At 42.1% G+C, this 27,004-nt stretch overlaps 1 protein-coding gene and 1 long non-coding RNA gene across 5 annotated transcripts in view; both read left to right on the top strand.

Moving 5' to 3' along the window:
- Window positions 1–229: 229 nt before the first annotated feature.
- Window positions 230–14,558, top strand: LOC116076848. The gene is made up of 2 exons (XR_004113110.1): window positions 230–303; window positions 13,506–14,558. It is a non-coding gene; the product is annotated as an uncharacterized LOC116076848 (long non-coding RNA).
- A 4,489-nt stretch (window positions 14,559–19,047) lies between these two features.
- LOC116076846 (NACHT, LRR and PYD domains-containing protein 1a-like) overlaps window positions 19,048–27,004 on the top strand; it is a 63,085-nt gene continuing 55,128 nt past the window's right edge. For 2 of the 4 annotated variants that reach the window (XM_031350848.1, XM_031350847.1), the window contains exons 1-2: window positions 19,049–22,381; window positions 23,553–23,913. In XM_031350848.1, coding sequence (XP_031206708.1) covers window positions 23,598–23,913 — 316 coding nt within the window. In that variant the 5' untranslated portion in view covers window positions 19,049–22,381; window positions 23,553–23,597. Of the gene's footprint in view, window positions 22,382–23,552; window positions 23,914–27,004 lie in introns of those variants that run through there. The other 2 variants (XM_031350849.1, XM_031350850.1) reach the window with 2 other exon arrangements.

The raw sequence follows: 27,004 nt of genomic DNA, 5'->3' as shown, positions 1-27,004 counted from the left end.
CAAGTGATAAAGAACTTCATTAAATGGTGTGTGGAGTGCCCTTGTTGTAATTGGCTGAGTTTAGTTTGGAAACTCAGGTCTGGCATGGCAGGATTGCTCATCTTCCACCAGCCCAGCAGAGATACTTCATGTGGATAGACGGTCTATGTGTACCCCTCGAGGATGCAGAATCCTGCTGCTTGGACAGCAGGAGCCTGCATGCTGCAGATCAGCTCCAGGGGATCTGAAGCAGGGAGCATCAAGTCACACCATTCCTGTGTGCCTCAGCCAGGAAGCTAGGGATACACCTGCCAGACTGGAAAGGTTAGTGGGAGCGTGTTTGTGTGAATGAATGAATGCCAGCCCATTTTACCATTTATTTGCTTTTTGCCATTTATGAATAAATAAAAGTACTAGATACTTTCCACTGGGTTTTGAGTAATTTGTTTCTGCCATGCTTTATGGCAGGAATCTTGGCAGACAGACTCCAGTTGGAGTTTAGCAGCTACTTAGCACCATCTAACAGCCATGGTTTAAGTTGCAGGCCATTTACCAGGTGGTAGAACTCAGAGCAGTCATTTAGTAGCCACTTAACATCATATAGCAGCTATACCTTAAATTATGGGCTATTTACCAGTTAATAAATATTTGTATATGGCCCTAGTCTAAAAGCCTCTGGCCTAGAAGTTGAAATTGATGCCTTGAAGTCACCTCTGATCTGAAAGAAAATGAGAAAGAATGAGCAGAAGCACAGAGTACACTGAAAGGCCAAAAGGGGAAGCTCTAAACTTACTCAGCAGGCACTGGCTTTCTTTGTGATGCCTCAAAGTCAACTCTGACCCAATAGGGAATGAGGAAGAGTGGGCAGAGCACAGTAAAGGAGCCAGGGTGGCCAAAACTTATACCATAAAAAGCCGAAGAGCCAAGGGTGAGGGTAGAGTTCTCCAAGCCCTAATGAAAGAGTGGCTGGCAAAAAGACTACGGAGATGAGCTGATAAATTATTTAATGGATTATTGAAAAACCCACCAAAAAGTAGTATCACCTGTTACTTTAAAAAGAAAACAATAAAGGCACTGTACCATGTAGCCTATCAGTTAATACCATGAGCAGACTAAAAACAAAACAAAACAAAACAAAACAAAACAACAAATAAACAAAAAAAACTCATCAAGGGTAAGATAAAGATCAAATTGGAGGATGAGGAGACCTCTGACTCAGTAGAAAGAATTTGGCAGGATACCAATCATATAGTTAAGAATAAGACTAAATACAAGGAAGTTAAAATGGACATTCCATTAACAGCACCTCACCATGTGGAACCTATCACAAAAGGAAATACCTAGTATTCTCATGAAGACTGTAGTCGATATAGATAAAGACAGACTTAAGGGCAAAAGGCTAACCATGAATATTACAAAAACAATGGAAGAACTCTAACCCTTTCAAAAATGCTCTCTGAGGCTATATATTTTTTACAATGAGGTATTAAAAGCTGCACCATTGTGCACAGGAATTGGCAGCTAAACTTTGAAGCATCTGGGAGATTCACTTGGTGTCTTTGGAGAGACTGGATTGTTGGAGGTTGAGTTTTGCTGAGCGTTGCTTTCCAAAGTTCTGGTGTGCTCTGAGCAGCTGTCTCAGAATGACCCAGGCTTGCTAACTGCAGTTCAAAAGTAGGGAGACACTTAAAAACTTTGGAACGTGAATGTAATGTTTTTGGTTGTGGGGCAGTGGGCAGATCTGACAGGCAGAGTCCAGTAGAGCAGCCACCTCGAAACCCTGGAGACCCACTGAGCAAAGTAAATTTGTTCACAAGGGACAGTAGGCATTTTGTGACAGCTCTGAGACCAATGGCTCAGATTTCAGCCCAAACCCCTCACAGCTGCCCCTGCAGGAGATGTGTGCTCTATCAGGCAGACAATGCCTCAAGCTCCTAGCATTCTAGCTGGACCTTACACACAGTCATCTGACCACAAGCCAGGCATGCCATGCCCCATACAATAAAAGGGGCGGCTTGCCCCCTCCTCAATCTTTTGCTCTCATTCTTTTGTTCTCTTACTTCTCCCTCTCTCTTACTTTTCTCCTCTCTTGCTCTCTCTCTCCTCTCTGCTCTTTATTCTCTTCTCTGCCTCTCTGCCTCTCTCCCTCTCCTTTCTCTCTCTCTCTCTTCTCTTTCTCTTTGTTCTCTTCTCTTGCTTTCCTCCTCTCCTTTTCTCTCTCTCTTTTTCTCCTTTCTTTCTCTCTGCTTATCCAGCATATTTCTCTTTCTTACAATAAAATAACTTATTCATACATTGCCTCCTTTTTAATTAAGGTGCCGTGCAGCAAGCAGGTCTGCCCCTGGGGAGAGAGAGAGAGACCCAGGCCTCAACAGCAGGCCCCCTGCCTCCAGGGAGAGAGAGAGAGAAAGAGAAAGCCTCAGGAGGGCCACCAGCCCAGCCCAGGCCCCCTGCCTCTGGAACAACATTTGGTATTGATTTTAAAGAGAATGGATTGTTTAAAATTAGGTTTTGCTTCCCAAAAGTTATGGTTATACCTTAACATTACAAAAGAAACTTCAAAATATGGTTAAAATTGCCAGTGTTCCATTGGCTGCAGTTTGCAGTTTGATTGAAAGCTCAGGATTCTTAACTCACCCATAATCGCAAGAGTAGTAAAAGTTACAAACAGCTGTGGCCAATATGGGCCTGTTGCTGTAAGAATTGAGCAAACAGGGACACCTCATAAAAATACTAAGGAGTAAGGAATGTCCATTAAGCCTAAAGACAGAGCTTCAGAAGGGTTTACCAAGCAAACATTATTCCCCAGGAGATGCCATAATTGTGGGGAGTAATGCCCAGTTCCAGGAAACATCTCCAGTAAGGGGTGGATACCCCCCAACCCTCCTATGTGCAATTGGTATCTCCTCCTCACCTGGGGCACAGAGGTCAATGAAAACAAAAGATATGGGCTCCACCAATGAGAGATAACCAACTCATACTGTAAACCTATGTATTGGGAAGGTATAAAAGGTGTGTGCTTTTGTTCCTGGGGGTCACCTTTGCTCCAAATGCAGGACAACCCCAGTATAGTGGATCAATAAAAACCTCATGCAAATTGCAGCAGTCTCCCTCCCTGATTCTTTGTGAGTGGGGCACCCATGCCGAATTTAACACTGCCCCTTTTAAAAAACAAGCTTTCTAAGATAGAGTGGAAGAAGCATAATTTAACCCCCAAAGATTGAAAAGGAGATCACAGTGAAAATTTATTTGGTATCAAACAGGCTCTTGATGAATTTTTCAAGGAGTTTGTACCACTAAAAACAGTAAGTAGATCCTAAAAACAGTTCAGAGACCCTCAAGCAGAGGCTCCTTTTGTTACAGAATTGTCTTATGAGAATGCTAATACAGCTCTCTGCAGCCATCTGGCCAAACAAAGCAAAACCAGACTTATCTGTATATATTCATCTTTGTGCAAAAATTAGACCCTCATACAGTCAGGCTCTAGCTATGTTTGCTGCCTTGCTGCAATACTTTTATAGCACCAAGGTTATAAGGAATGTTTTAAATGTAAATCATCTTAGGAAAGACTGTCCAAAAATTAGAGCATATAGAGCATATAGATGGACAGTAGAATTGCTCCCTTGGAATCTGTTCTAACTGCAGGTGTAATACTTGGGTTGTGACTCAGGCCCTATTCTCAGATTGAGAAATACCTACATTTAAGTTAATGCAAAAGACCAGCCTTTCCACAAGGCTTCTGAGGCATTTCCTTTTTGTTTTGCAAATCCTGGCAAGGAAAGTGTTCTTCTTGCCTATGGGGAATTGTTTTTAAGGCAAAACAGCATTATCACAGATTTATCCATGTGTTGTGCAAAGTAACCTTAAACTTAAAATTTATAAAAGGTTGGTGAAGCTGTGGAACTTGTGGAGGCATTACAATCTGGCCTGCCTACTCTATAAAGAATTATTGTGTATTTAGAAGGTTGTTTTTCCTCTGCATCCTGGTAATTGTAAAGGGTTTACTTCTAGTGGGTTAGTAATCATTGGAAAGTTTTGCCTTTTGAAATGTCTAATAGCCTTACAGTATGTTTAAAAAAATTGTCTCTGCTTCACTACAAGAAGCTAGGACTTTGAATTTTTCAGTGTATGTTGTTTATTATTTGGACAGTATTATATTATTAACTAATTCCCCTGAAGGGGAATTTTACTACCTTTGTTCTTACACAACAATGAGCTTTAAAAATTTTGGAGTAAGTTTTTGCTCCAGAAAAGTTTCAAAGACAATATCCTTTTCAATATTTGGGGCCTTAGTTATATCCTAGAAAGGGTGGTGGTACAGAAAATTCAAGAAAGAAAAGATGATTTGCTTACTTCAAATTATTTTCAAAAGCTTTCAGGAAGTGTTAATTGACTAAGATCTAACCTTAGGCTCACAGCAGGACTTAAGCCTGTTGTGAGCCTAAGGTGGATGTTGTTGGATGTTGTCAAGGTGGATGCAAATTAACTGGTGAGAAACAAACAGTTTTGCAGAAAGTAGAGGAAGCTTCTTTGATCAATAGTTATCAATTGTATTCAACTGTAATCAAATGTTAGTTATTGTTACTCAATGTGCCCACAACAATTCTTTGGCAAAAGAGTGCATTAATGCTGTTAGCATTCAGAACCTGTGGCAATACATGGGCGGGTCCACAGACCTGTTGCTGGGGCAACGGCCACCATATTCCCAGAATCCATTGGGTTCAACTCCCACCTTTACCTGGACTCTACGTCACAACATATATATATATATGTTATATATATAACATATATATATATATATTTTCCTCCATCTTGCTCTCTTTGCTCTCTCTCTCTCTCTCCTCTCTTTCTGCGCCACCACCCCCTACTCCCTCTCAACTAAACCTCTTACACGTGGAACTGTCTAGGCCTGGTGTGATACTTGCAGATGCGATCGCTGCCGCCCAAACATATCAAATGTGGATTCATACTTATCTCTAAGTAAAGTTTTAACATTCTATTATGACGCTGTTGTGGTGAAAGTATTTTTAAAAGAATGTCTTAAAAATCTAAGGTGACATCTATTTCTTGTTTCAAACAGCAATTAAATTAGTTATTGCAGAATATTGATTGATATTTGGCCTATTACACATTAAACTTTTAGGCAAAATTGATAATCATTATCCAGAAGACAATTTTTAAAATTTGCTTCTATGCATGCTTTTATATTTCCTGTAAATTTATGTATGCATAAAGAATACATCCACAGCCCTTCTATGAGAGAAAAGTATATGCAATTGGATCACATATTTAGCACAAATAATTGAACTACGTGCTGTAGTCACTGTTTTTAAAGTGCTAAAATCAAATTTTTAATTTATATACTGATAATGAATATATATAGCTCAGAGCTTAAAATTGCTTAAAATTGTTCCTTTTTAGATACTGCTAATTCTCAAATTTTCCAATTGTTTATACATGTACAACTCAAGTTAAGAGAAAGTACTGTTCTTTGAACATTTAAGAACTCATCCTAGACTGCCTGGACAAGATCCCTTAAGGCAATGCCACAGCAGATTTGTATCCCAGACAGATTGTAGGCCTTACAAAAGAACAATTGTCCATATAATCTCATTTTTTACATCATCAAAATAGTAATGGCTTGAGATAATAATTTGGTATCCTTAGAGAATGTGCATGTGAAATTGTAAAGACTTGTTCTTAATGTCCTCAGTTTCTACCTGTACTTCATTAATTCCCGAGGACTTATACTTAATCAGTTTTTGCAAATGGATACTCATATTCCTGATTTTAGAAAAATAAAATATGCACATGTGACCATTAATACTTTTTCAGGCTTTCTAGTTACAATCACCTTAAAAGCAACTAAAAATGTAATCATTGCCTACATTATTTTTCTATGCTTGGTGTTCCTAATCAGATTAAACCAGATACTGGAACTGACTATTACAGTCAAGCATTTGAGATGTTTTATCAACAATTTAATGTTAAGTATATTACTGGGATACCTTATAATTCTTAGGGACAAGGAATTGTTGAACGTGCACATTGCACTCAGAAAAATTTGGCTTTTAAAAGACAAAAAAGGAGCCAGGCAGTGGTGGCGCATGCCTTTAATGCCAGCACTTGGGAGGCAGAGGCAGGCTGATTTCTGAGTTCGAGGCCAGCCTGGTCTACAGAGTGAGTTCCAGGACAGCCAGAGCTATACAGAGAAACCCTGTCTCGAAAAAAAAAAAAAAAAAAACCAAAAAAACCAAAAAAACAAAAAAAACAAAAAAAACAAAAAAACAAAAAACAAAAAACAACAAACAAACAAAAAAAAAAAACAAAGGAGAATTATATCCTTGTGTACATTATTTGAATCATGCTTTTTAAAATTTTAAAATTTGGATACCAAGGAAATCTTTGCTGAGTGTCTATAGCATCCTACAACTAGATATACTTATGTCTAGGTGAAATAGAAGGATCCACTTATTGGCAGATGGCATAATCCTGATCAAATATTTAATTTGGGGAAGAGGGAATGTTCGTGCTTTTTTCTCACAGAATACTGCAGGAGTTTGCTAGCTGCCAGAGTGATTGGTGTGACATGCTGACCTGTGAGCTTGCTGAGTGCCCTGACAATGGTGACAAAGAAAGTGCTGTCTTTATGCAAACAAGTCCAGGATTGTGGGCAACCAAATCCAAAAACTCTGAAAGATTTAGAGAAGAGACATCAGGAACTCTTCGACAACCTCATGTGGAGCTCTGCCCTACCTTCTCCCCTTCCTTGGCCCAAGCTTGGCTTACTAATTCTACTATCGCTAGGACCTTTTCCTTTCAATAAAATTATGGCCTTTATTAAGGGACAAATAGATGCAATTAAGACCCAACCCTTGCAGATTCATTGCCGCTGGCTGGCAACATTAGATCTGGGAGATGGCTTTGATGACATTCTTACAAACGGTCCTTAAAATAACCCAGCTCATGCTTGGCCCTTCATCTTTCCAGTGTGATGGACTGGCTAGCTAGTGATGGGCAACTGAGAGGAGGAAGCTGCCCTTAGCAAGAATGGCAACCTAAGACAGGGAACCCCACTAAGTTAATAGGGTGCACCCCATGATGGGTCAGACCATTCTGGGTGTAACTGTCCTTGGAACCTCTCTGAACTAAGACAGGCACAGTCCCCTTGAAGTCTCTAGGGCCAAGCTGATTTGGACATTGCCACGCTAAGTATGCTTTGTTTCTGTATACAAAAAAGGGGGACCTGTTGGGGCCCAAAAGTCCCTGGCATCTTAGTCTCCATCTTGTCATCATCTATTAACTAACACTCTTTTGTCTCTTCCATTATCTTGCTTCCATCCCTGCAATTGACTTGGGACATTTTATGAGAGGGGGCATTCTGGACACCTTACAATGAGGACAATCCTCTCTGGACTTTCACAATGAGGACACTCCTTTCTGGACATTTTACGATGTGGACATTCCAGTTATGCTGATGTGTAGCCAAACAATAATGCAGGTTTGGCCCATGCACCTGGGCAAATACCTCTGTGGTCTAGAGTTTTAAATAGTCCCTTTCCCTAGAGTAAATTGAGACTTGATCAGAATTTTCTGTCTTGTCTCCTTCCTTCACATCTCCTGTTCCCAAATTTGTCATTGCAGTTCCCTCTTCTCAAGAACCCCATTGTTTAAGTCCTGCAGGTCGGGGCAGGAATGGATACAGAAAATGTAGTACATTTACACAATGGAGTACTACTCAGCTATTAAAAATAATGAATTTATGAAATTCTTAGGGAAATGGATGGATCTGGAGAATATCATCCTGAGTGAGGTAACCCAATCACAAAAGAACACACATGGTATGCACACACTGATAAATGGATGTTAGTCCAGAAGCTCAGAACACCCAAGAAACAATCGACGAACCACAAGAAACTCAAGAAGAAGTAAGACCAAAGTGTGGATACTTCAATCTTTCTTAGAAGGGGGAACAAAATACCCATGGAAGGAGTTGCAGAGACAAAGTATGGAGCAGAGACTTAAAGAAGGACAATCTAGAGACTGCCCCACCTGGAGATCCCTCCCATATACAATCACCAAACCCAGATTCTATTGTGGATGCCAGCAACTGGTGTTTGACAGAATATAGCTGTCTCCTGAGAGGCTCCTCCAGTGCCAAACTAATACAAAAGTGGAGGCTCACAGCCATCCATTGCACTGAGCATAGGGTCTCTAAAGAAGGAGCTAGAGAAAGGACCCAAGCAGCTGCAAACCTTGCAGACCCATAAGAGGAACAACAATATGAACTAACCAGTATCCTCAGAGTTCCCAGAACTAAACCACAACCAAAGAGTACACATGGTGGAACTCATGGCTCCAGCTGCATTTATAGCAGAGGATGGCCTATTTGGTCATCAATGGGAGGAGAGGCCCTTGGTCCTATGAAGGTTCTATGCCCCAGTGTAGAGGAATGCCAGGGCCAGGAAGTGGGAGAGGGTGGATTGATAAGCACAGGTAGAGGGTAGGGAATAGGAGTTTTTCTTGGAAGGGAAACTAGGAAGGAGGATAACATTTGAAATGTAAATAAAATATCTAATAAAAAATTTAAAAAATAAATATCATTAATGAATATTTAATACTATTCATACTGAAGATCCTATATCTAATATTTAATACTAAATTGTTTCAGAACATACAAAATATATCTTGTGAATTAAGCATAGTAAAATAGCATTAAATATTAAAAATAAATCATTAAGAAATATATTCCAAAGCCCTTATATGATACCACCTGACATAGTGGGAGAGTATTTAAAATGCATTATATATCTGTGTACATTGTCTAACAATCAGTTTATTTAGAAAACATTATCACTGTTTCATGGAGATAAATTATTTTGCCATTAAGTATATTATAAACATTTCAAAGTAGCAAAAACTCTTTGGAGTTAAACATTAAGAAAATGCTAATTTCAAGCACAGTGAGAAAATTTATCAATAACATTTCCATGATGTTTTTAGAACATGATTTTAATATTTTCAACTGTTAATATTCAACAAACAGAATAATTATTTTAAGATATACTTTGTTGGGCTGGTAAGATGGCTCAGCGGGGAAGAGCACTGACTGCTCTTCGGAAGGTTATGAGTTCAAATCCCAGCAACCACATGGTGGCTCACAACCACCCATAATGAGATCTGACTCCCTCTTCTGGAGTGTCTGAAGACAGCTACAGTGTATTTACTATAATAAATAAATAAATCTTAAAAAAAAAAAAGATATACTTTGTTGTTATGTCTCCTTTTTCATTTCTGATCTTATTAATTTGAATACTGTCTCTGTGCCCTCTGGTTAGTCTCGGTAAGAGTTTATCTATCATAGTGATGTTTCTCAAAGAACCCGCTCCTGGTTTTGTTGATTCTTTGTATAGTTCTTTTTGTTTCTATTTGGTTGATTTCAGCCCTGAGTTTGATTGTTTCCTACTGTCTACTCCTCTTGGGTGTATTTGCTTCTTTTTGTCCTAGAGCTTTCAGGTATGCTGTCAAGCTGCTAGTGTAAGCTCTCTTCAGTTTCTTTTAAGAGGCACTTAGAGCTATGAGTTTTCCTCTTACTAATGCTTTCATTTTGTCCCATAAGTTTTGGTATGATGTGTCTTCATTTTCATTAAATTCTAAAAAGTCTTTAATTTCCTTATTTCTTCCTTGACCAAGTTATGATTGAGTAGAGAGTTGTTCAGCTTCCATGTGTATGTGTGCTTTCCATTGTTTTTGTTGGTATTTAAGACCAGCCTTAGTCCATGGTGATCTGATAGGATTCATGGGATTATTCCAGTCTTCTTGTATCTGTTGAGGCCTGATTTATGATCAATTATATGATAAATTTTAGAGAAGGTACAATAAGTTGCTGAGAAGAAGGTATGTCCTTTTGTTTTAGGATAAAATGTTCTATAAATATCTGTTAGATTCATTTGGTTCATAACTTCTGTTAATTTCACTGTGTCTCTGTTTAGTTTGTTTCCATGATCTGTTCATTGCTGAGAGTGGGGTGTTGAAGTCTCCCACTATTATCGTGTGGGGTGTGATGTGTGCTTTGAGCTTTTGTAAGGTTTCTCTTTATTTTTTTTTTTACTGTTTATGTTTTTATTGGACACAAGCTGTACTAAGCAAGACCTTCGTTTTCCCCTCTGCATGGTAGAAGAGCACAACAGGGTAAATGCATCTGCTAGCATAGTTCCAGTATGTGAATGTTATCCCACTTACCATTTGTGGTGATGTTATTCATAAAGTTTATTAAGAAATTTCTTAGAGAAAATTTTGCCCCTGGATTGATTAGTAAGAGCTGGATACAAGGAAGTAGTCTCATATTAAGGAAAAGTAATTGTTGGTTCCTGTTATTTTTGTTGTTAGAGTTGGAATTCTGTTCATGTGACTATCTTCTTTTACTTTTGTTGAGAGACTACTTTCTTGCTTTTTCTGGGGTATAATGTCCCTCCTTGTATTGGAGTTTTCCATCTGTTATCCTTTGCAGGGCTGGATTCATAGAAAAATATTGTGTAAATTTGGTTTTGTCATGTTGTGTGGATTTGTTGAAAGATTACCTTCTTGCTTCTTCTAGGGTGTAATTTTGCTCCTTATGTTGATGCTTTCCATCTATTATCCTTTGTAGGGCTGGATTTGTGGAAAGATATTGTGTAAATTTTGTTTTGTCATGGAATATCTTGTTTTCTCCATCGATGGTAATTGAGAGTTTTGCTGGGTATAGTAGCTTGGGCTGGCATTTGTGTTCTCTTAGGGTCTGTATTACATCTGCTCAGGATCTTCTAGCTTTCATAGTCTCTGGAGAGAAGTCTGGTGTAAATCTGATAGGCCTGCCTTTATATGTTACTTGACCTTTTTCCTTTACCGCTTTTAGTATTTTTTCTTTGTTTAGAGCATTTGGTGTTTTGATTATTATGTGACAGGAGGAATTTCTTTTTTGGTCCAAAGTATTTGGTGTTCTGTAGGCTTCTTATATGTTCTTTGGCATCTCTTTCCTTAGGTTAGGGAAGTTTTCTTCTATAACTTTGTTGAAGATATTTACTGGCTCTTTAAGTTGGAAATCTTTGCTCTCATCTATACCTATTATCCTTAGGTTCAGTCTTCTCATTGTGTCCTGGATTTCCTGGATGTTTTAGTTTAGAAGATTTTTGCATTTTGCATTTTCTTTGATAGTTGTGTCAATAACATTTCCATGATGTTTTTAGAACATGATTTGAATATTTTCAACTGTTAATATTCAACAAACAGAATAATTATTTTAAGATATAGTATCTATGACTTTTGGTCTCTTTCCTGGATTTTCTAACTCCAGAGTTGTCTCCCTTTGTGATTTCTCTTTTCCTCCCACTGTAATGGTAGTTATTTATTCTTTTTTCATTAGATTTTTCTTCATTTACATTTCAAAGGATATCCCCTTTCCCAGTTTCCCCTGTGATTTCTTTATTGTTTTTATTTCCATTTTTAGATCCTGGATGGATTTGTTCATTTCTTTTGCCTGTTTGGTTCTGTTTTCCTGTAATTTTTTAAGGGATTTTTGTGTTTCCTCTTTAAGGGCTTCTAGCTGTTTCCCTGTGTTTCCCTGTATTTCTTTAAGGGAATTGTTTATGTCCTTCTTAAAGTCCTCTATCATCATCATGAGAAGTTATTTTAGATCTGAATCTTGCTTTACCAGTGTGATGGTGTATCCAGGATATGCTATGGTGGGAGAATTGGGTTCTGATGATGCCAAGTAACCTTGGTTTCTGTTGCTTATGTTTTTACAATTGCCTTCTCCCATCTGATTATCACTAGTGCTAACTGCCCTTGCTATATCTGACTAGAGCATGTCCTTCCTGTGATCTTGGTTGTGTCAGAACTCCTCAGAGTTCACTTATCTCTGTGATCCTGTGATTCTGGGCTCCTGTGATCCTGAGATTCTGGGTGTGACCAAGCTCCTGGGGTCCTGGGATCCTGTGGTCCTGAGCATGTTCTTCTGGGTGTTGTGGGACTGACTATGGATTTAACACCCAAGGTCTGCTCAGGGCACCTCTGATCCTTTGATCTTGGGTGTGTTAGAGTTCCCGGGAGTGGAGCTTCCTCTTGGTGTTGTGGGACTGGCTGTGGAGTTTGTGCCCAAGTTCTGCTGAATGCACTAGCTTAGACCTCAAGAAACCGTGCCACTGGTCATGGCAAGTTCCTGGGTGCCTAGTTACATCTGGTTTCAATCCCCTCCAGTTTTGGAGGAGATGTTGTGTCCTCCTCACCTCTGATTCAATGATCCTGGGAGTGTTAGGGCACCTTGGAATGGATCTTCCTCTGGGTGTTTTGGGACTGGATGCAGAGTTTGTGCCCAACGTTAGTGCTCTAGAGTTTGTGCTCAGGGCATTGGCTCAGACAGGAAGTGTGCCACTGGTCGGGTGGAGATCTTGGGTGCCTGGGTCCCTCTGGTTGTAGTTACTTCTGGTGTTGGGATAGATGTTGTGTCTTTCTCACCTCTGATCCTTTGATCCTGGGAATGTTAGAATGCCTAGGAGTGGATCTTCCTCTGGGTGTTGTAGAAATGAAAATCTTAAAGTAGGATTTATCGCCAGAAAGTGGGTAGGGTGAGATGAGCAGGCCATGTAGAGTCCTGTGAAAAATTGGAAGGAACCTGTTTGTCGCTTAGAGCAAGACAGTGATGATTGAAAGATATAAGTGGAGAAAACATTTAAACTACTTCACTATTAGGTATGTGACTTCAAGACTGAGAATAGACAAAAAGAACAGCATGGAGAGGTAGAATGCTGGGAAGAGATCCAGGAACCTGGCTGGGCCAGCACTCTCCTTGACCACAATGAAGATTCAGATAACACAAGAGTTGATAAGATGGTGTTGGGGCCAGGGAGATGGCTCAGTGGATAAAGCACTTGCTAGAGCTTGAGGACATGTGCTCTGATCCCCAGCATCCTCACAAATGCCTGCTGGGCATGGGTACAGGCTTGTAATCCCACATTTCAGAAAGGTGAAACAGGAAGTGATCAGGGTTAGCTTGTTAGCTGGACTAGCCAAATACATAAGCTTTCAAGTCACACACATGTGCACATACATTTGTACACTTGCTTATGAACATGCACAGGTACCACACACCTACAAAAAAAGAATACAATGTTGGTGAGAATCAAAAGCCAAATGCGACATTTAGGAGACTTCAGGACTCAAAAAAATTACAGAGGGCTTGTGACTTAAGATGCATTTACTGAAAAATGAATAGCATGTGGCTGGGCAGGGTACACTGAAGGAGAGGAAGACGAGAGATCCAGAGCACATCTGGGGGATCCAGGAGCTATTGCTGACCTGAGACCTGATGGCAAACCTCGAGTTCCACATTAGTGAAGGAGGAAAATGAGCTCAGGCATGAGTTCTGCAGTCAGGCAGGCAGGGCCTCTGCAAACCCATATGAAGCTATAAGGCCTGACTCCTCCAGCTCAGGCATCTGCAGAGACTTAGTAGAAAATAACCTGAATAATGTTCAACTTACATCTGCGCAGGCTCTCTGACAGCTTCCTTCCTGGTAAAGGTCCAGAGTCTCTTTCACTTTTGAAGAACAGTTCCCTAGCTGAGGGACCTTATTCAAGGACACACACTGCAGTGAACCCCGTGCAAGAGTAGGGTGAGTAGTGGGATCCAGATTCCATCACACCACTTAGTTATGGGAAGGGCTGGCCTCACTCCACTAAGGAGTATTGTGGCAGACACGGGGACCTTGTCCTGAAAACCCAGGGCCCAAGACCCCACCCTCTGCTTGGGGACTCTGCAGGCCAGCTCTGGTGGTTGATAGACTGCTGGATTCACCTGTCTGGTTCATGTGACTTCTCCTGTCATAGCCTATCCTGCACCCTCCTATCTGCACTGAATATGCAGGAATAAGGGAATGATGAGGTATTCAGAGGTCAGATAGGGCATGAGATATATATTAAGTATTATCTATGCTATTTGTAGGGAGTGGTGTGGGACAGCCAAGGTCTCCAGAGAACTAAGTTACACAAAGTTAGTGAAGACAAGATGGAATACCTCAAAACAGTTGCCTTGGGATTGAAAACCACAGCCCTCTAACTTGGCTCCTTCCCTTGATCTCTCCATTTCTACTTATCCTCATACATCATTTTTACCCTGCCCTTTAAAAGTTATATATGAGGTCCTCCTGGATCCAATCACTGCCATTACTCACTCCACATTAGGACAATGGCTGCCCTGGCTAGGGCCCTACTGGTTCCTCTTTCCTCCATCTCATTATATAGTTCACAACCTCCTGTCTAATAACAGTTTTCAGAGGTTTCACCAAAGTAAATGGCAGCAATCACATGACTGATCCGGCAGAGCAGATCAAGTTAAAAATCTCTTTCTAGCACATGAAGTCCACCCACAATTCACACACCCCTAACCTCTAGGCTCAGGATGCAGCTCCACCTCCACCATCCCCCTCCACAGGAAACAATCAGTAAGAATGCACACACCCCACCCTAACCTCTAGGCACAGGATGCAGCTCCACTTCCACCATCCCCCTCCCACAGGAAACAGTCAGTAAGAGTGCACACACCCCGTTCCTTTCATCTCTCCTTAGAGTGAGATAAATAAGCTTAATGACCTAAATGAAGACTCTTAGATGTCAGGCAGTGGTGGCATGAAGAACCTTAGATGCTGGGCAGTGGTGGTGGCACATGCCTTTAATCCCAGCACTTGGGAGGCAGAGGCAGGTGGGTTTCTGAGTTTGAGGCCAGCCTGGTCTACAGAGTGAATTCCAAGACAGCCAGGGCTATACAGAGAAACCTTGCCTCAAAAAACAAACAAACAAACAAACAAAAAATAACCTTAGACAAGTTAAGAAACCCCCAACTCAGTATAAGGTTCAGCACTCCTGCCTTCAGGAAAGCTAACACAGTATCTAGAACTTCTGCTGGCATCATTCAGCTGTGAAATGTTAAAGAACATGGCCACCGATAAACACCCCTGCCCCAGAGTTCCCTCTTCTGCCCTATGAAGCTTGAGTCCCTGCACGTAGACACACAGTACCCACTCCTCAGGAGTGATCAATGGACCATCTGACCCTGTGTCCAAATGTATGCACTCTCAGGTCACACACAAGCACAAGCATGAGCCCATATGCACATAAACATGCACACATATCACCCAACTACAGAAAAAAAAGTAATATTAATGTTAATCAAATAGATTTGAGATTTAGGAAAGCCCAGGAGTAAAAACGGACCTGTATTAGGTGGCCCCAGAAGCATTTACAGAAATGAAGAGCCTGTGGCTTGGCAGGCTACAGGGAAGGAGAGGAAACACAAGAGATTCAGAGCACGAATCTGGGAGGATTCAGGAGCTATTGCTGATCTGGGGCCTGTTGGCAAACCTCGGGTCCCACGTTAATGGAGAAATGAACTGAGCTGAGAGACATAACTCCTGCAGTCAGGCAGACAGAACTTCTGCAAACCTAAATGAAGTTCTTTGGCCGGATTCCACATGCCCATGCAACTGCAGAGATTGCACAACAGGAAACAAGCTGAATAAGATTCAAACTCCACTCTCAGGGTTCAAAGGAAGAACATCTGCACAGGCTCTTTGATACCAGACTTCCTGGTGAGAAACCACAGTCTCTTTCACTTTCAAAGAACATGTTCACTAATTGATGAGCCTTGTTTAGGGACACCCATATCAGTGGGCCCTATAGATGTGCAGGATAAGTAGTGAGACCAAGACTCCATCAAATCATTTGAGTTGTCAGAAGATAAAGGCTCACCTTACTCCACTAAGGCATCTTATGGCAGACATAGGAACATCTTCCTAAGAGACAGTGTACAGGGCCAAGGAGTAGCTCTGCTGGATGGTTGACTGCTGGAATCACCAGCATGCTTCATGTGCCTACACTTGTCATAGGCTATCCTGCTCTCTCCTGTCTGCTCTGAACCTGCAAGAATAAGGGTCCTGAATGCCAAGGTATTAAGAGGGAAAACCAGGGATGAGAAATAAAGAAGAGAAAAACAGCAACTGGGACCAGCAGATCTTGCAGAAGCTCATGAATTAGGCCAAGATAGTTTACTAAAAAGTAAATATCTATCATATATTTATATATTAATATATTTATATTCATATATTTACATATTTATACATTTACATATTTACATATTTATACATTTACATATTTATACATTTACATATTTATACATTTATATATTTATACATTTACATATTTGTACATTTATATATTTATATATTTTTAAAGTTCCCCAGAGAACTGAGTCAGACAAAGGTGACTGAACGAAGAGAACACAGGATATTTCAACACGGTTGCCTTTGGACTGATAACCACAGCCCAGGGGAAGTGTCAGGTCTCCAGAAACTGCAACCTTGATTCCCCTAAGTCACTGGCTCCAATGTCAGACTGGACTTGCCAAGTCCACTCCTGGACAAGGATATAGAACTAATGTTCCTTTTGTCCTTTCATCAAGGCCTCTAAGAAAGTCTTGGATTGGTCTGGTCTCCTACACATTTGACTCTTTAGTTTCTCTATATAATTTGCCTTCCAGCTTTACTTGGCTCTGCATTGTTCGCCCTGTGTGGTATGCAGGGACAGAGACTTCTAAAGATTCCTTCCAAGATGCTAGTCTGAATTTAGACTGAGCTCTTGAGTCCCCTTCTGTCCTATATCTTCCCACCTCACGCTCTGTCACCATAATGGCTGAAGTATTGATCTCCTTAGAGAGGGACCCTAGAAAAGAAAGAGGATGAGGACATGAGATAGTGCCTGCCCAATCTTACAATGAGTGCTGAAGTGGGACACAGAGTCAGATGCAAGACAAAAGACTGATGATCTCCAGCCTTGTAGGAAATTTGACTCATTCTTATTGTTCTGTGTTTAATTAAAAGCTAAAGCTAAAGATTTCATTCTCTGTACTTGAATAAGTGCTAGAAAACTTAACTCTTTATAAACTTACTTTATAGTTCTCTAGCAATTAACATTTGTTCTATTGCAGCAGGGAATTCGGTTATAGGATTTAGAGGATTTATTGCTAAGACTCCTTTCTCTCTTGCCCAGAAGCCTCTCCTCTCTCTGGCCAGGCAAGAGGGAATCTTGTAGCAATTAACTTTTTGTGAAGCAGAAAAAGAAAGTCATGCTCACAGGAAAAAAATTTTCATAGGCAATATGCACAGAAACCCATAAATTCATAAATAAACAGACACATTCACATTTTTTGGGTCAGGCCTGACCACCTGTCTCATCCACTCCACAAGCATTCATGCAAACACACACACACACACACACACACACACACACACACACACACAGAAACATATGTTTAGTGGATGGAGCAAAAGCCCCCACCAGCAGGTTTCATTGAGCAAGCGCCAGAACAGAAAGAACTCACTCATTCTTGATGAAAAATAAGCTCCAACCTTTACTGCCTAGAGAAAGAAAAAATGTTTACCTTTTTATTAAGTTTGAAAAAGCATTGTCCTTGGCAGTAAAAAGAAACATGCTGTTAAGAAAAAACCTGTCTCATGGTAAGAAGAGCCTACTTGCTCTCTCTGCTCTCTCTGCTCTCTCTCTCTCTCTCTCTCTCTCTCTCTCTCTCTCTCCCTCTCTCTCTCTCTCTGTCTCTCTGTCTCTGTTTCTCTCTCTCTCTCTCTCTCTCTCTCTCTCTCTCTCTCTCTCTCTCTCTCTCTCTCTCTCTCTCTCTCTCTCTCTCTCTCTCTCTCTCTCTCTCTCCCTGTTTTGCTCTGCTCCAGTTTCTTATTGTCACTGTTCCTAGTTCTTGTACTTTCTCAGGATACATGATCACATGATATTCCAAACATTTTTTTTCAAAAATTTTATAAGTTCAAACATAAATTTAAATCATAAATTGAGTAAGAAGTTATAACAGAGATGTTTACATGCGTTTCCATTAAGACTGCTTATCTAATTAAACATTCATTATATGTCACTAGCTCTAAGGCACTTAAAACAATAGTTTTTGACTTATTCACTTTACATCCCGCTCACTACACCCCTCTCTGTCAACCTCAATACTTCTACCCCTACACCCTCCCTTTCTCCTCTCAGGGCAGGGGACCTGCCTAGATATCCCTCAACCCTGGGACATCAAGTCTCTGTGAGGCTAGGCTCATCCTCTCTCATCAAAGTCAATCAAGGCAGCCCAGCTAGAAGAACATATCCCACATACAGGCAACAGTTGTATTCATAGCTATTGTAAAGGTTGTTGATTCCTTAATTTCTTTCTTGGCCTATTGTTGCTGTCCAGCAGCAATGTTAAGGAGTGGGTTACCTGGAAATATGGAGTTAGAAAGAAGAGCAGCAGCAACAGAGAGTTAGGAATAAGATAGAGTAGCTACAGGTATACCTGTACATATGATTGGTTTACAAAATTAGACAGGAGTCGTGAATGCACAGCCATCTTGAAACTTTAATAATAATCCTTTGTTCCCCCAACAGGTATAATACCTGGGGCAAAAACCACTCCCCCCAAGTACGCCAGCATGTCAGTCCAATCAGCGAATTCCTTTTTACTCTGCGGAGGTGGATCTTCCGAATGTAACTGGAACCAGGTTGGAGGCGTGTCAAATAGCAGGAGATGGGCAGAGAGGTGTGGCTATGAAAGGCAGGCCTCAAACCAGGAGGGTAACAGCCTATAAAGATGTTCCACCATCCCACAAAGATAGTTGTTCAACTATGTTCATAGCAGCATTATTCATAATAGCCAGAAACTGGACAACTTAGATGCCCCTCAACTGAAGAATAGATAAAGACAATGTGGTATAAAATAGAATACTATTCAGCTATTAAAAACAAAGACCATTATGAATTTTGCAGAAAAAGGATGGAATTTGAGAATATCATCCTAAGTGTGGTAACCCAGTCCCAAAACAACATGCATGGTAAGTACTCACTTATAAGTGGATATTAGCCATAAAATACAGACACCTATGGTTCACTCCACAGACTCAAAGAAGGTAAACAAGCAGGAAGGCACAAGTGAGGATGCTTGAATCTCACTTAGAAGGGGGAATAAAATAGTCATAAGAGGCAGATGGAGGGAGAGAATTCAGAGGGAGGAGAATAGGGAGGAGTGGGGATTCAGGATCAAGTGTGGGGAAGGACAGGAGGGATGGCCAGATGGCCATGAGAATGAGTGGAATCACAACTCACTGTGGTGGGGAGGTAGGAGGCATCTCTAGGAGATGAAGGAGACATGGAATAAAGCAGGTACCCCAGAATCTATGTGGTTGTCCTTAGCTATGACTCACAGCATTGAGAACATGTAACCTGAAGAGGCCACCTCCTGTAGCCAGTCAGGAGCAATAGGGACAGCAACCCACCACAAATATTTTGACCCAAAATGTATTCTGTCTATAAGAAATATGGAAACAAAGGACAGAGCAAAGACTGTGGAAATAGCCAGCTAATAGCCTGCCCAATTGAGACCCATCCCATGTGCAAGCACCAATTCCTGAGCACTATTAATAATACTCAGTTATGCTTGCAGACAGGAGTCTAGCATGGCTGATATGCTTCACCCAGAAGTTGACTCATATAGACACAGACACCCATACCAAACAGTAGTTGAAGCTTAAGAAGTTTTATGGAAGAATAGCAGGAAGGATTAAGGGCCCTAAGGGGATAGGAACTCCACAGGAAGACCAACAAAATCAACTAATGTGGACCCTTTGGGCTCTCAAAGACTGAACCACCAACCAAAAAACTTACATGGCCTGGACCTAGGGTTCACTGCACATATGTAGCAGATGTGCAGCTTGGTCTTCATGTGAGTCCCAAAGAACTGGACTGGGTGATATCCTAAAAGCTGTTATCTGTTTGTGGGATATGTTCTTCTAGTAAGGCTGCCTCGTCTTGCCTCAACAAGAGAGGAAGCACCTAGCCTCACAGAAGCTTAAAGGGCCAAGGTAGGGGAAAACCTAAGGAGGTCCCACCCACTCAGAGGAGAAGAGGATTGTGAAAGGATTGTAAGAGGGGGTGACAGGGAGGGGGCAGTGAGCAGGATGTAAAATGAATAAGTAAAATTAATAATAATAAGCAGATAAATAAAAATGCAAAGTTTCCAGTGAGCGATCTTATAAAGGAAGCCATTACTACACCCTGTAATCCTAGCACTCTGGAGGCTGAGGCAGTTGAAATTAGAATTCAGGATCATCCTAGACCATACATCCAGAAAAAAAGCAGCCACAACAAGAAAATAAAGTGTTGTACAAGTATCTTGTGAGGTTTACTTCATCTCCTGTTTCAAGGAGCGCAGCAATAGGTTCACCATAGATACCAGTAGAATCCAACTCACAGCAGAGTAAGAAGGTGTTGGTCATGGTGATAAAGTTGATGAGTAGCAGGTGGTAGGATGGTAGGAGTAATGCAAACCTCAAATACACATGCCCCTCCCCACCTTCAGCAGTTGGGAGAATTGGCTCTGGGATCATGAGAGTGGGTGAGCTTGCCCTGCTCCTCACTTACTACAGCACTCAGGAGAGCCAAGCCTGCACTTTGCCTGGGAATCACAGTAGTGCCAGCCCTTGTCAAGGGAATTTATGAGCCATCCCTGAGTACAGGGCAAGGAGAACTGTCACTGACACTCATATGCATAGAGGTGGCGTAGCAGGGAGATGCACTCTGCCCTCTCAAACTTCACCAGCTGGCAAAGTCCAGAAAGCTGACCCCAGGGTCATAGGTGCAGTCCCATTAGTCGAGATCACATCAAGTTGACAAGTAATATTCATCTTCTCAGTTCTAACCATTGTCATCTTCACACCCAAGCACATCACTTTAAGTCATTATTTTCCACTTCCTGTCTCTAATGTTTCAGTTTCATGTCATCATGAAAAACACAATCTGGTTTCAAAAGCCCCATTAGACCTTAATAATTCCAAGAGTTTAAAAGTCCACCTCTAAACAGGGACTGAAGGTAATGTCTTAACTATCAGCTCCTATGAAATAAAAAACAAGTTACATACTTCCAACATACAATGTCACAGAATAAACACTGACATTCCAACATGGAAGAATCAGGGATTAACAAGGAATGCTCAGACCACAGCAAGACAAAACACCATCATAAACACAAAATTCTGCAGTTTTGTGTCCAGCTATAGAGCTCATGATATCATTCACTGGACTTCAAACACTTAAGTACATGCACCCATCCAGTTCTACACATGAAGCACAAATAGCCACTCTCTCTCAGATCACCTCTCTACTCTTTTCCTACAACTTTATGCAGTAATAATTGTGATTCTGGCTTCTCCACATACTAGGATTTCCATTGCCTCTTAGGCTTCCCTTTCAAAGGTTCACAAAATGACCTCATAGGACCTCCTTGCAGGGTCTTTGACTCAGATACATTGCCTGGCCCCAGCTGCTATCTGAAGCTGTACATCTTGACTCAGTGACCCCCTCAATATAGCATCTTTCAAAATTAAAAAAAAAAAAGTACATGGACAACCGTGTTCTGTTGACAACTTTAAAATGTGGCCACACAGAAAGCTGTATCATGTGCTGACTTTTGGGAAACACTTACTGAGGTATTTGCATTTGTGGAGCAAGAAATACCATCAGTTAAGACTTTCTGCCTTTAAATGGGTTTGGTTCTTTAAAAGATGAAGCCCAGGAAGAATGAGGTTCTGCCCTTAGGACTCCTTTCCTATTGCCACATTGCAGCTTTCCCTTAAGTGATGATGATCTCTTTAACAATTACAGCTGCTCTTGGAGATTCACTCAGAACGTTTTCTTTCATAAACCTTCTCTCGAAAAATTAGTCATTAGGTGGACTAGCCATATCCATGAGCCTTCAGGTCACACACATGAGTCCACTTGCACATGAACATGCACACACACCACACACTTACAGAAAAAGAATACAGTGTTGCTGAGAATCAAAACCCAAATGTGACATCTAGGAGACTTCAGAAATCAAAAAAATATTACACAGGGTTTGTGGCCTAAGATGCATTTACTGAAATGCACAGCCTGTTTCTGGGCATGCTACACTGAAGGAGAGGAAACAAAGAGATCCAGAGCACAAATCTGGGGGGATCCAGAAGCGATTGCTGACCTGGGACCTGTTGGCAAACCTTGAGGCCCACATTAAAGGAGGAAGGAACTGAGCTCAGACATGAGTTCTGCAGTCAAGCAGGCAGGGCTTCTGCAAACCCGGATGAAGCTCTCAGCCTGACTCCTCCAGCGCAGGCATCTGCAGAGACTTAACAGGAAGTAACCTGAATAATCGTCAACTTACAACTGCGCAGGCTCTCTGACAGCTTCCTTCCTGATAGGGGCCCAGAGTCTCTTTCACTTTTGTTTCCTAGCTGAGGAACCTTATTCAAGGACATACACTGCAGTGGACCCCGTGCAAGAGTAGGGTGAGTAGTGGGATCCAGATTCCATCACGCCACTTAGTTGTGGGAAGGGCTGGCCTCATTCCACTAAAACATACTGTTGCAGACATGGGGATCTCGTCCTGAAAACCAGGGCCCAGGGCCTCAGCCTCTGCTTAGAGAGTCTGCAGGCCAGCTCTGATGGGTAATAGACCACAGCATTCACCTGTCTGGTTCAAGTGCCTGCTCCTGACATTGCCTATTCTGCACCCTCCTGTGTGCCCTGAAACTGGAGGAGTAAGTGTCCTGAATGATGAGGTATTCATAGGGACGGCCAGGAATGAGATATATATTGAGTATCATACATGCCAAGGTCCTCAGACAAATAAATTAAGCGAACTTATTGAAGAAAACACAGGATACCTCAACCGAGTTGCCTTAGGACTGATAACCACAGCTCTCTGACTTGGCTCCTTCCCTTGATCTCTCCATTTCTCCTTATCCTCATACATCATTTTTACCCTGTCCTTTAAAAGTTATACATGAGCTCCTCTTTGATCCAATCACTGCCATTGCTCAGTCCACATTGGGACAATGGCTGCCCTGGCTAGGGGGTTATCCTCCTCTATCTTCTATCTCATTGTGCAGTTCACAGTACACTAATAACTGTTTTTAAAGGTTTCACCAGAAGTAAATGGCAGCAATCACATGACTGATCCAGCAGAGCAGATTGAGTTAAAAATCTCTTTGTAGCACATGAAGTTCGTGCACAATGTACATCCCTTTAGCCCCTAGGCACAGGACCAAGCCAGACCTCCATCATCCCCTTTTCACAGGAAACAATCAGTAAGAGAATACATGCCCCATTCCTTTCATTTGTCCTTGGGGTGAGATAAATAACCCTAATGACCTAAAGGAAGATCCTTAGCCAAACTAAGAAACCCCAACTCAGTAAAATGTTAAGCAGAACTGCCTTCAGGAAAGCCAACACAGTAGCTAGAACATCTGTCAGCATCATTCAGCTGTGAAACGTTAAGGAACATGGCCACAGTTAAACACTCCTGTCCCAGAGTTCCCTCTTCTACCCTATGAAGACCAAGCCCTGCACCAGGTCACACAGTACACACTCCCCAGGAGAGACATGTGTCTTTCAATTGTTCTGCACAAAGGTAATCTGACTATGTAGAGGTTTCTCTGCTTTCTTTTTTTTTACCAGGTCTCCTCTATCAGTTCTGATCAAACACCCATTCCCAGAGGAGAAATGTCTGACAGACAAAAGATAATACTAGCCTCCAAGCCGCAACGACTAGAGACAGTCATGTTAATAGACTCCAGCATGGTACAACCAGATACAGCCACAGAGCAAATCCTCGAAGGAGTATCCGAGGTCTCTATCATCATGGATGAATCTGAGGTCTCTATCATCATGGATGAATCTGAGTCTGAACAGAAAGTTACCACAAAGGTGGATCAGCATGAGGGACAAGAGGATGTGGATCCCACCTTCAAAACAAAGAAACATACAAAGGTGGAGCTGATGAAGCCCAGACCCAAGCCAAAGAGGCATTTGAAGCTAAGTAAGTACACCAAGAACCCCAACCCATCACTCTGTGACCCCTTTATCATCTACTGAGCCCTCCTGCCAAGGTTTCCATGGGCAGGCCAGCCTCCTGTCAAAGGAATTCACAGAACCCAGGAGAGGCTAGAACAGGAAAGCTTTCAGAAGCCCCTAACTGAACTCTAGAGAACACTATGTTCTACAGAAGTTCATTCTCAAGTTGTTATGTGATGCTCAAAGACTCCTGGAAGGAGCACACTGAAGCTGTAGTGGGAGAATCAGGCAAGCAGAAGGTCTCTGAGAAAGTTGGCATAGGGTTTAAGCCAACTCTTGAGAAGAACAATTAGTGACACTAATGTTGCAAGCTGAGACTCCTCCAACCTTACTCAATATATCCATCTGGGAAGGAGAAAGATGAACAGCTGTCTCCTTATGCTATAGCAGTTGAGAGATAATCCATGTCGAATATTAAACAGTTTGATATGCAATAAATGCTCAATAATTGGAAATACAAGCCCATGCTATTACTGATGTTATTATAGTGTACAACCCTGTGGGACAGAGGCTCAGAGTCACACATGGGGGAGTTGAGGCTAGAAAGGAATAGAGACTCACACAGAGGACCAAAGTAGACCCAGGAGAGGTATGTGAATGTCATTGTCCCAGAGTAGGACCGTTTCACAGCGGCACCTGTTAATGCCTCATTGTCCCCCATGTGACCACGGAGAATGATATGAGGGTAAACATGAAGGACCCCAGAAGTTCTCCCACCTCCTGCCCCTGCCTCTCTGACCAACACACAACCCCTGTCTTCTTCACATAGGACATTCTTCCTCATTACTCAGACCCACAAGAAAGAAAGAAAGAAAGGAGGGAAGGAGGGAGGAATGGAAGAAAGGAGGGAGAAGGAAGGAGGGTGGAAGGGAGGGAGGGAGGAAGAAAGAAAGGAAGAGAAAAATTCAAAATGCAGTTCCTTACCTTACATAACTCCTCAAAACTACTGAGCTCAGACCATGAGTCTTGGAGACATTTTCAGATCTGAAAGGAGAAATTAATTGAAATCTAACAAGTCTAGATGCAGAAGAGAAGGTTAGCTAGCCTGAGAGTTGTGGGGAGGATTTTGAGTCATATAGATGTGGCTCTTCCTACATAAGCTTCCCCCTGTTTGGGGAACAGAGAAAAGAAACTCAAATGCAAGGCCAGAGCAGCATGGTGGAGTGCTAAGAGTCACAGGCTAGAAATGATCCTCCCTGCTCTGCAGTGGTGAATTTGCATTTACAGGTGGGGAAACTGAAACCCATGAGGGACAACAGTGAGTCTAACCAAACTGGCACGCAGAGCTCAGCTCAGAATCTGAGAGGGCACTGAAGATCCTGGAGGTCAGGGAGGTCCTGAAGCTCCAAGAAGGTCTTGTCTATTGAGATGGACATGAGAAGAGGGTCTCCTCCTGCCTCAGCTTCAGCCAGTTTCTTCTACCGAGTTCCCTTATTTCATTTGTGCTTACCATGCCCTTGCCGCCTCCTCTTCTTGAGGATCAAAGTAGCCATCTCTCTCCAGTGCACAAGGTCTAGAGAGAGGTTAACTTGTTCAAGCTCACAGCACATAGAGACAGACATGGGGCGGGGATCTAGAACAATCAGGGCCTAAGGAGTGACTTTCTCCTTCTCCATCTGCTGCTTCTCTGTGAAAGTCCTGCCTACACCCAAACCTTATCTTTACTTCAAAGTCCATTCTTCCCTCCCCACTTGAGCTGGAGGAACCTCAATTCTCAGCCAGCCTAACCTACAGAGTGAAAGCTATTAAAGTTATTACACAGAAGTACTAGTGGCTCATCATGTTATTGTTTATACAGGAAAGGCTCACAGATCAAGAATGCTCCATCAGGGTACAAAGGTCAAGGCACCAAGGAATGACACAGCTGGTCATGGGTGTTTAGTTGGGAAACAGAGAGATAAGTGCTGCCGTTCAGATCAATTGTCCTTTGCTTTCAGTTCAGAACTCCAGCCCTAGGAATGGTGACACCTACAAGTAGGGTGGACCTACCTCAGTTAACCTAACCAATCCTTCACAAACCTTCTCACTGGTATTTGTGCTGGGTACTTCTAGATCCTGTGACATTGACAATGCTGGTCCTCACAACATCTCACAGAATCATTGTAAGAGTTCAGAGTGCAAGTGTCAAAACCACTGTGGGAGTTCTGTAACTAGATGCTTCCTCCCTGTCCTTTCTCACTGGGAGAGCCTGGGCACTTCTTCACCAAGCTTTTCCAGCCCCACCCCACCAGGCCATGAGTTTCTAGGCAGACTTACCCAATCTAACAACATCAGAGGGGGTAACTGAGGACTGGAAACCTCAATCCAACCCATCACTAGCAGACAAGAAGGTTCAAGTTGACCTCTGGCTGAAAGTTTAAACTCACTGCCCAAGTGAGATGAGCTCCTTGAGGTGACACAAACACATGGGCAAAGTGCACAGCAAGAGCCCAAGAACTGGAGAGCCCTGGACAACACCCTACAAAACCTTCTAGATTCTGTGACATTGACAATGCTGGTCCTCACAACATCTCACAGAATCATTGTAAGAGTTCAAAGTGCAAGTGTCAAAAGCACTGTGGGAGTTCTGTAATTAGATGCTTCCTCCCTGTCCTTTCTCACTGGGAAAGCCTGGGCACTTCTTCACAAAGCTTTTCCAGCCCCACCCCACCAGGCCATGAGTTTCTAGGCAGTCTCACTGTTGGGCCTCCCTACTGCTCCCAGGAGGCCCTTGGTGTTAAGGGTAGTGTCTTCCATCATGAGAACACAGCCTGGCTTTCTGAGCAGGGAACTGGCAAACAGGAGATTCCATTACCACAGGATTCCCCATCACTCAAGTGGCCAAGGGGTTTATCAGATGTTCGCTGAGCACATCGCTCATGCCTGGCCCCATGCCAGGGCTTCACTTACATCCCCCTCACACTTAATCTCACAGCCAACCTTGAGAGAGAGACTACTACTGTCCCACCTTGGGGACAGGAGGAGCAAGGCTTAGGGAGGTAAGGCTCACAGTTGAAGACCTGGAGCTTTGCCTTCACTGCCACGATTCACAAACACTTTGTAAAAACACATTTATT

This window comes from Mastomys coucha, unplaced genomic scaffold, assembly GCF_008632895.1.
Source record: "Mastomys coucha isolate ucsf_1 unplaced genomic scaffold, UCSF_Mcou_1 pScaffold5, whole genome shotgun sequence".
Classification (NCBI taxonomy): Eukaryota; Metazoa; Chordata; class Mammalia; order Rodentia; family Muridae; genus Mastomys; species Mastomys coucha.
Note: the sequence above shows the minus strand (reverse complement) of the source record. Positions and strands in the feature narration are given on the sequence as shown.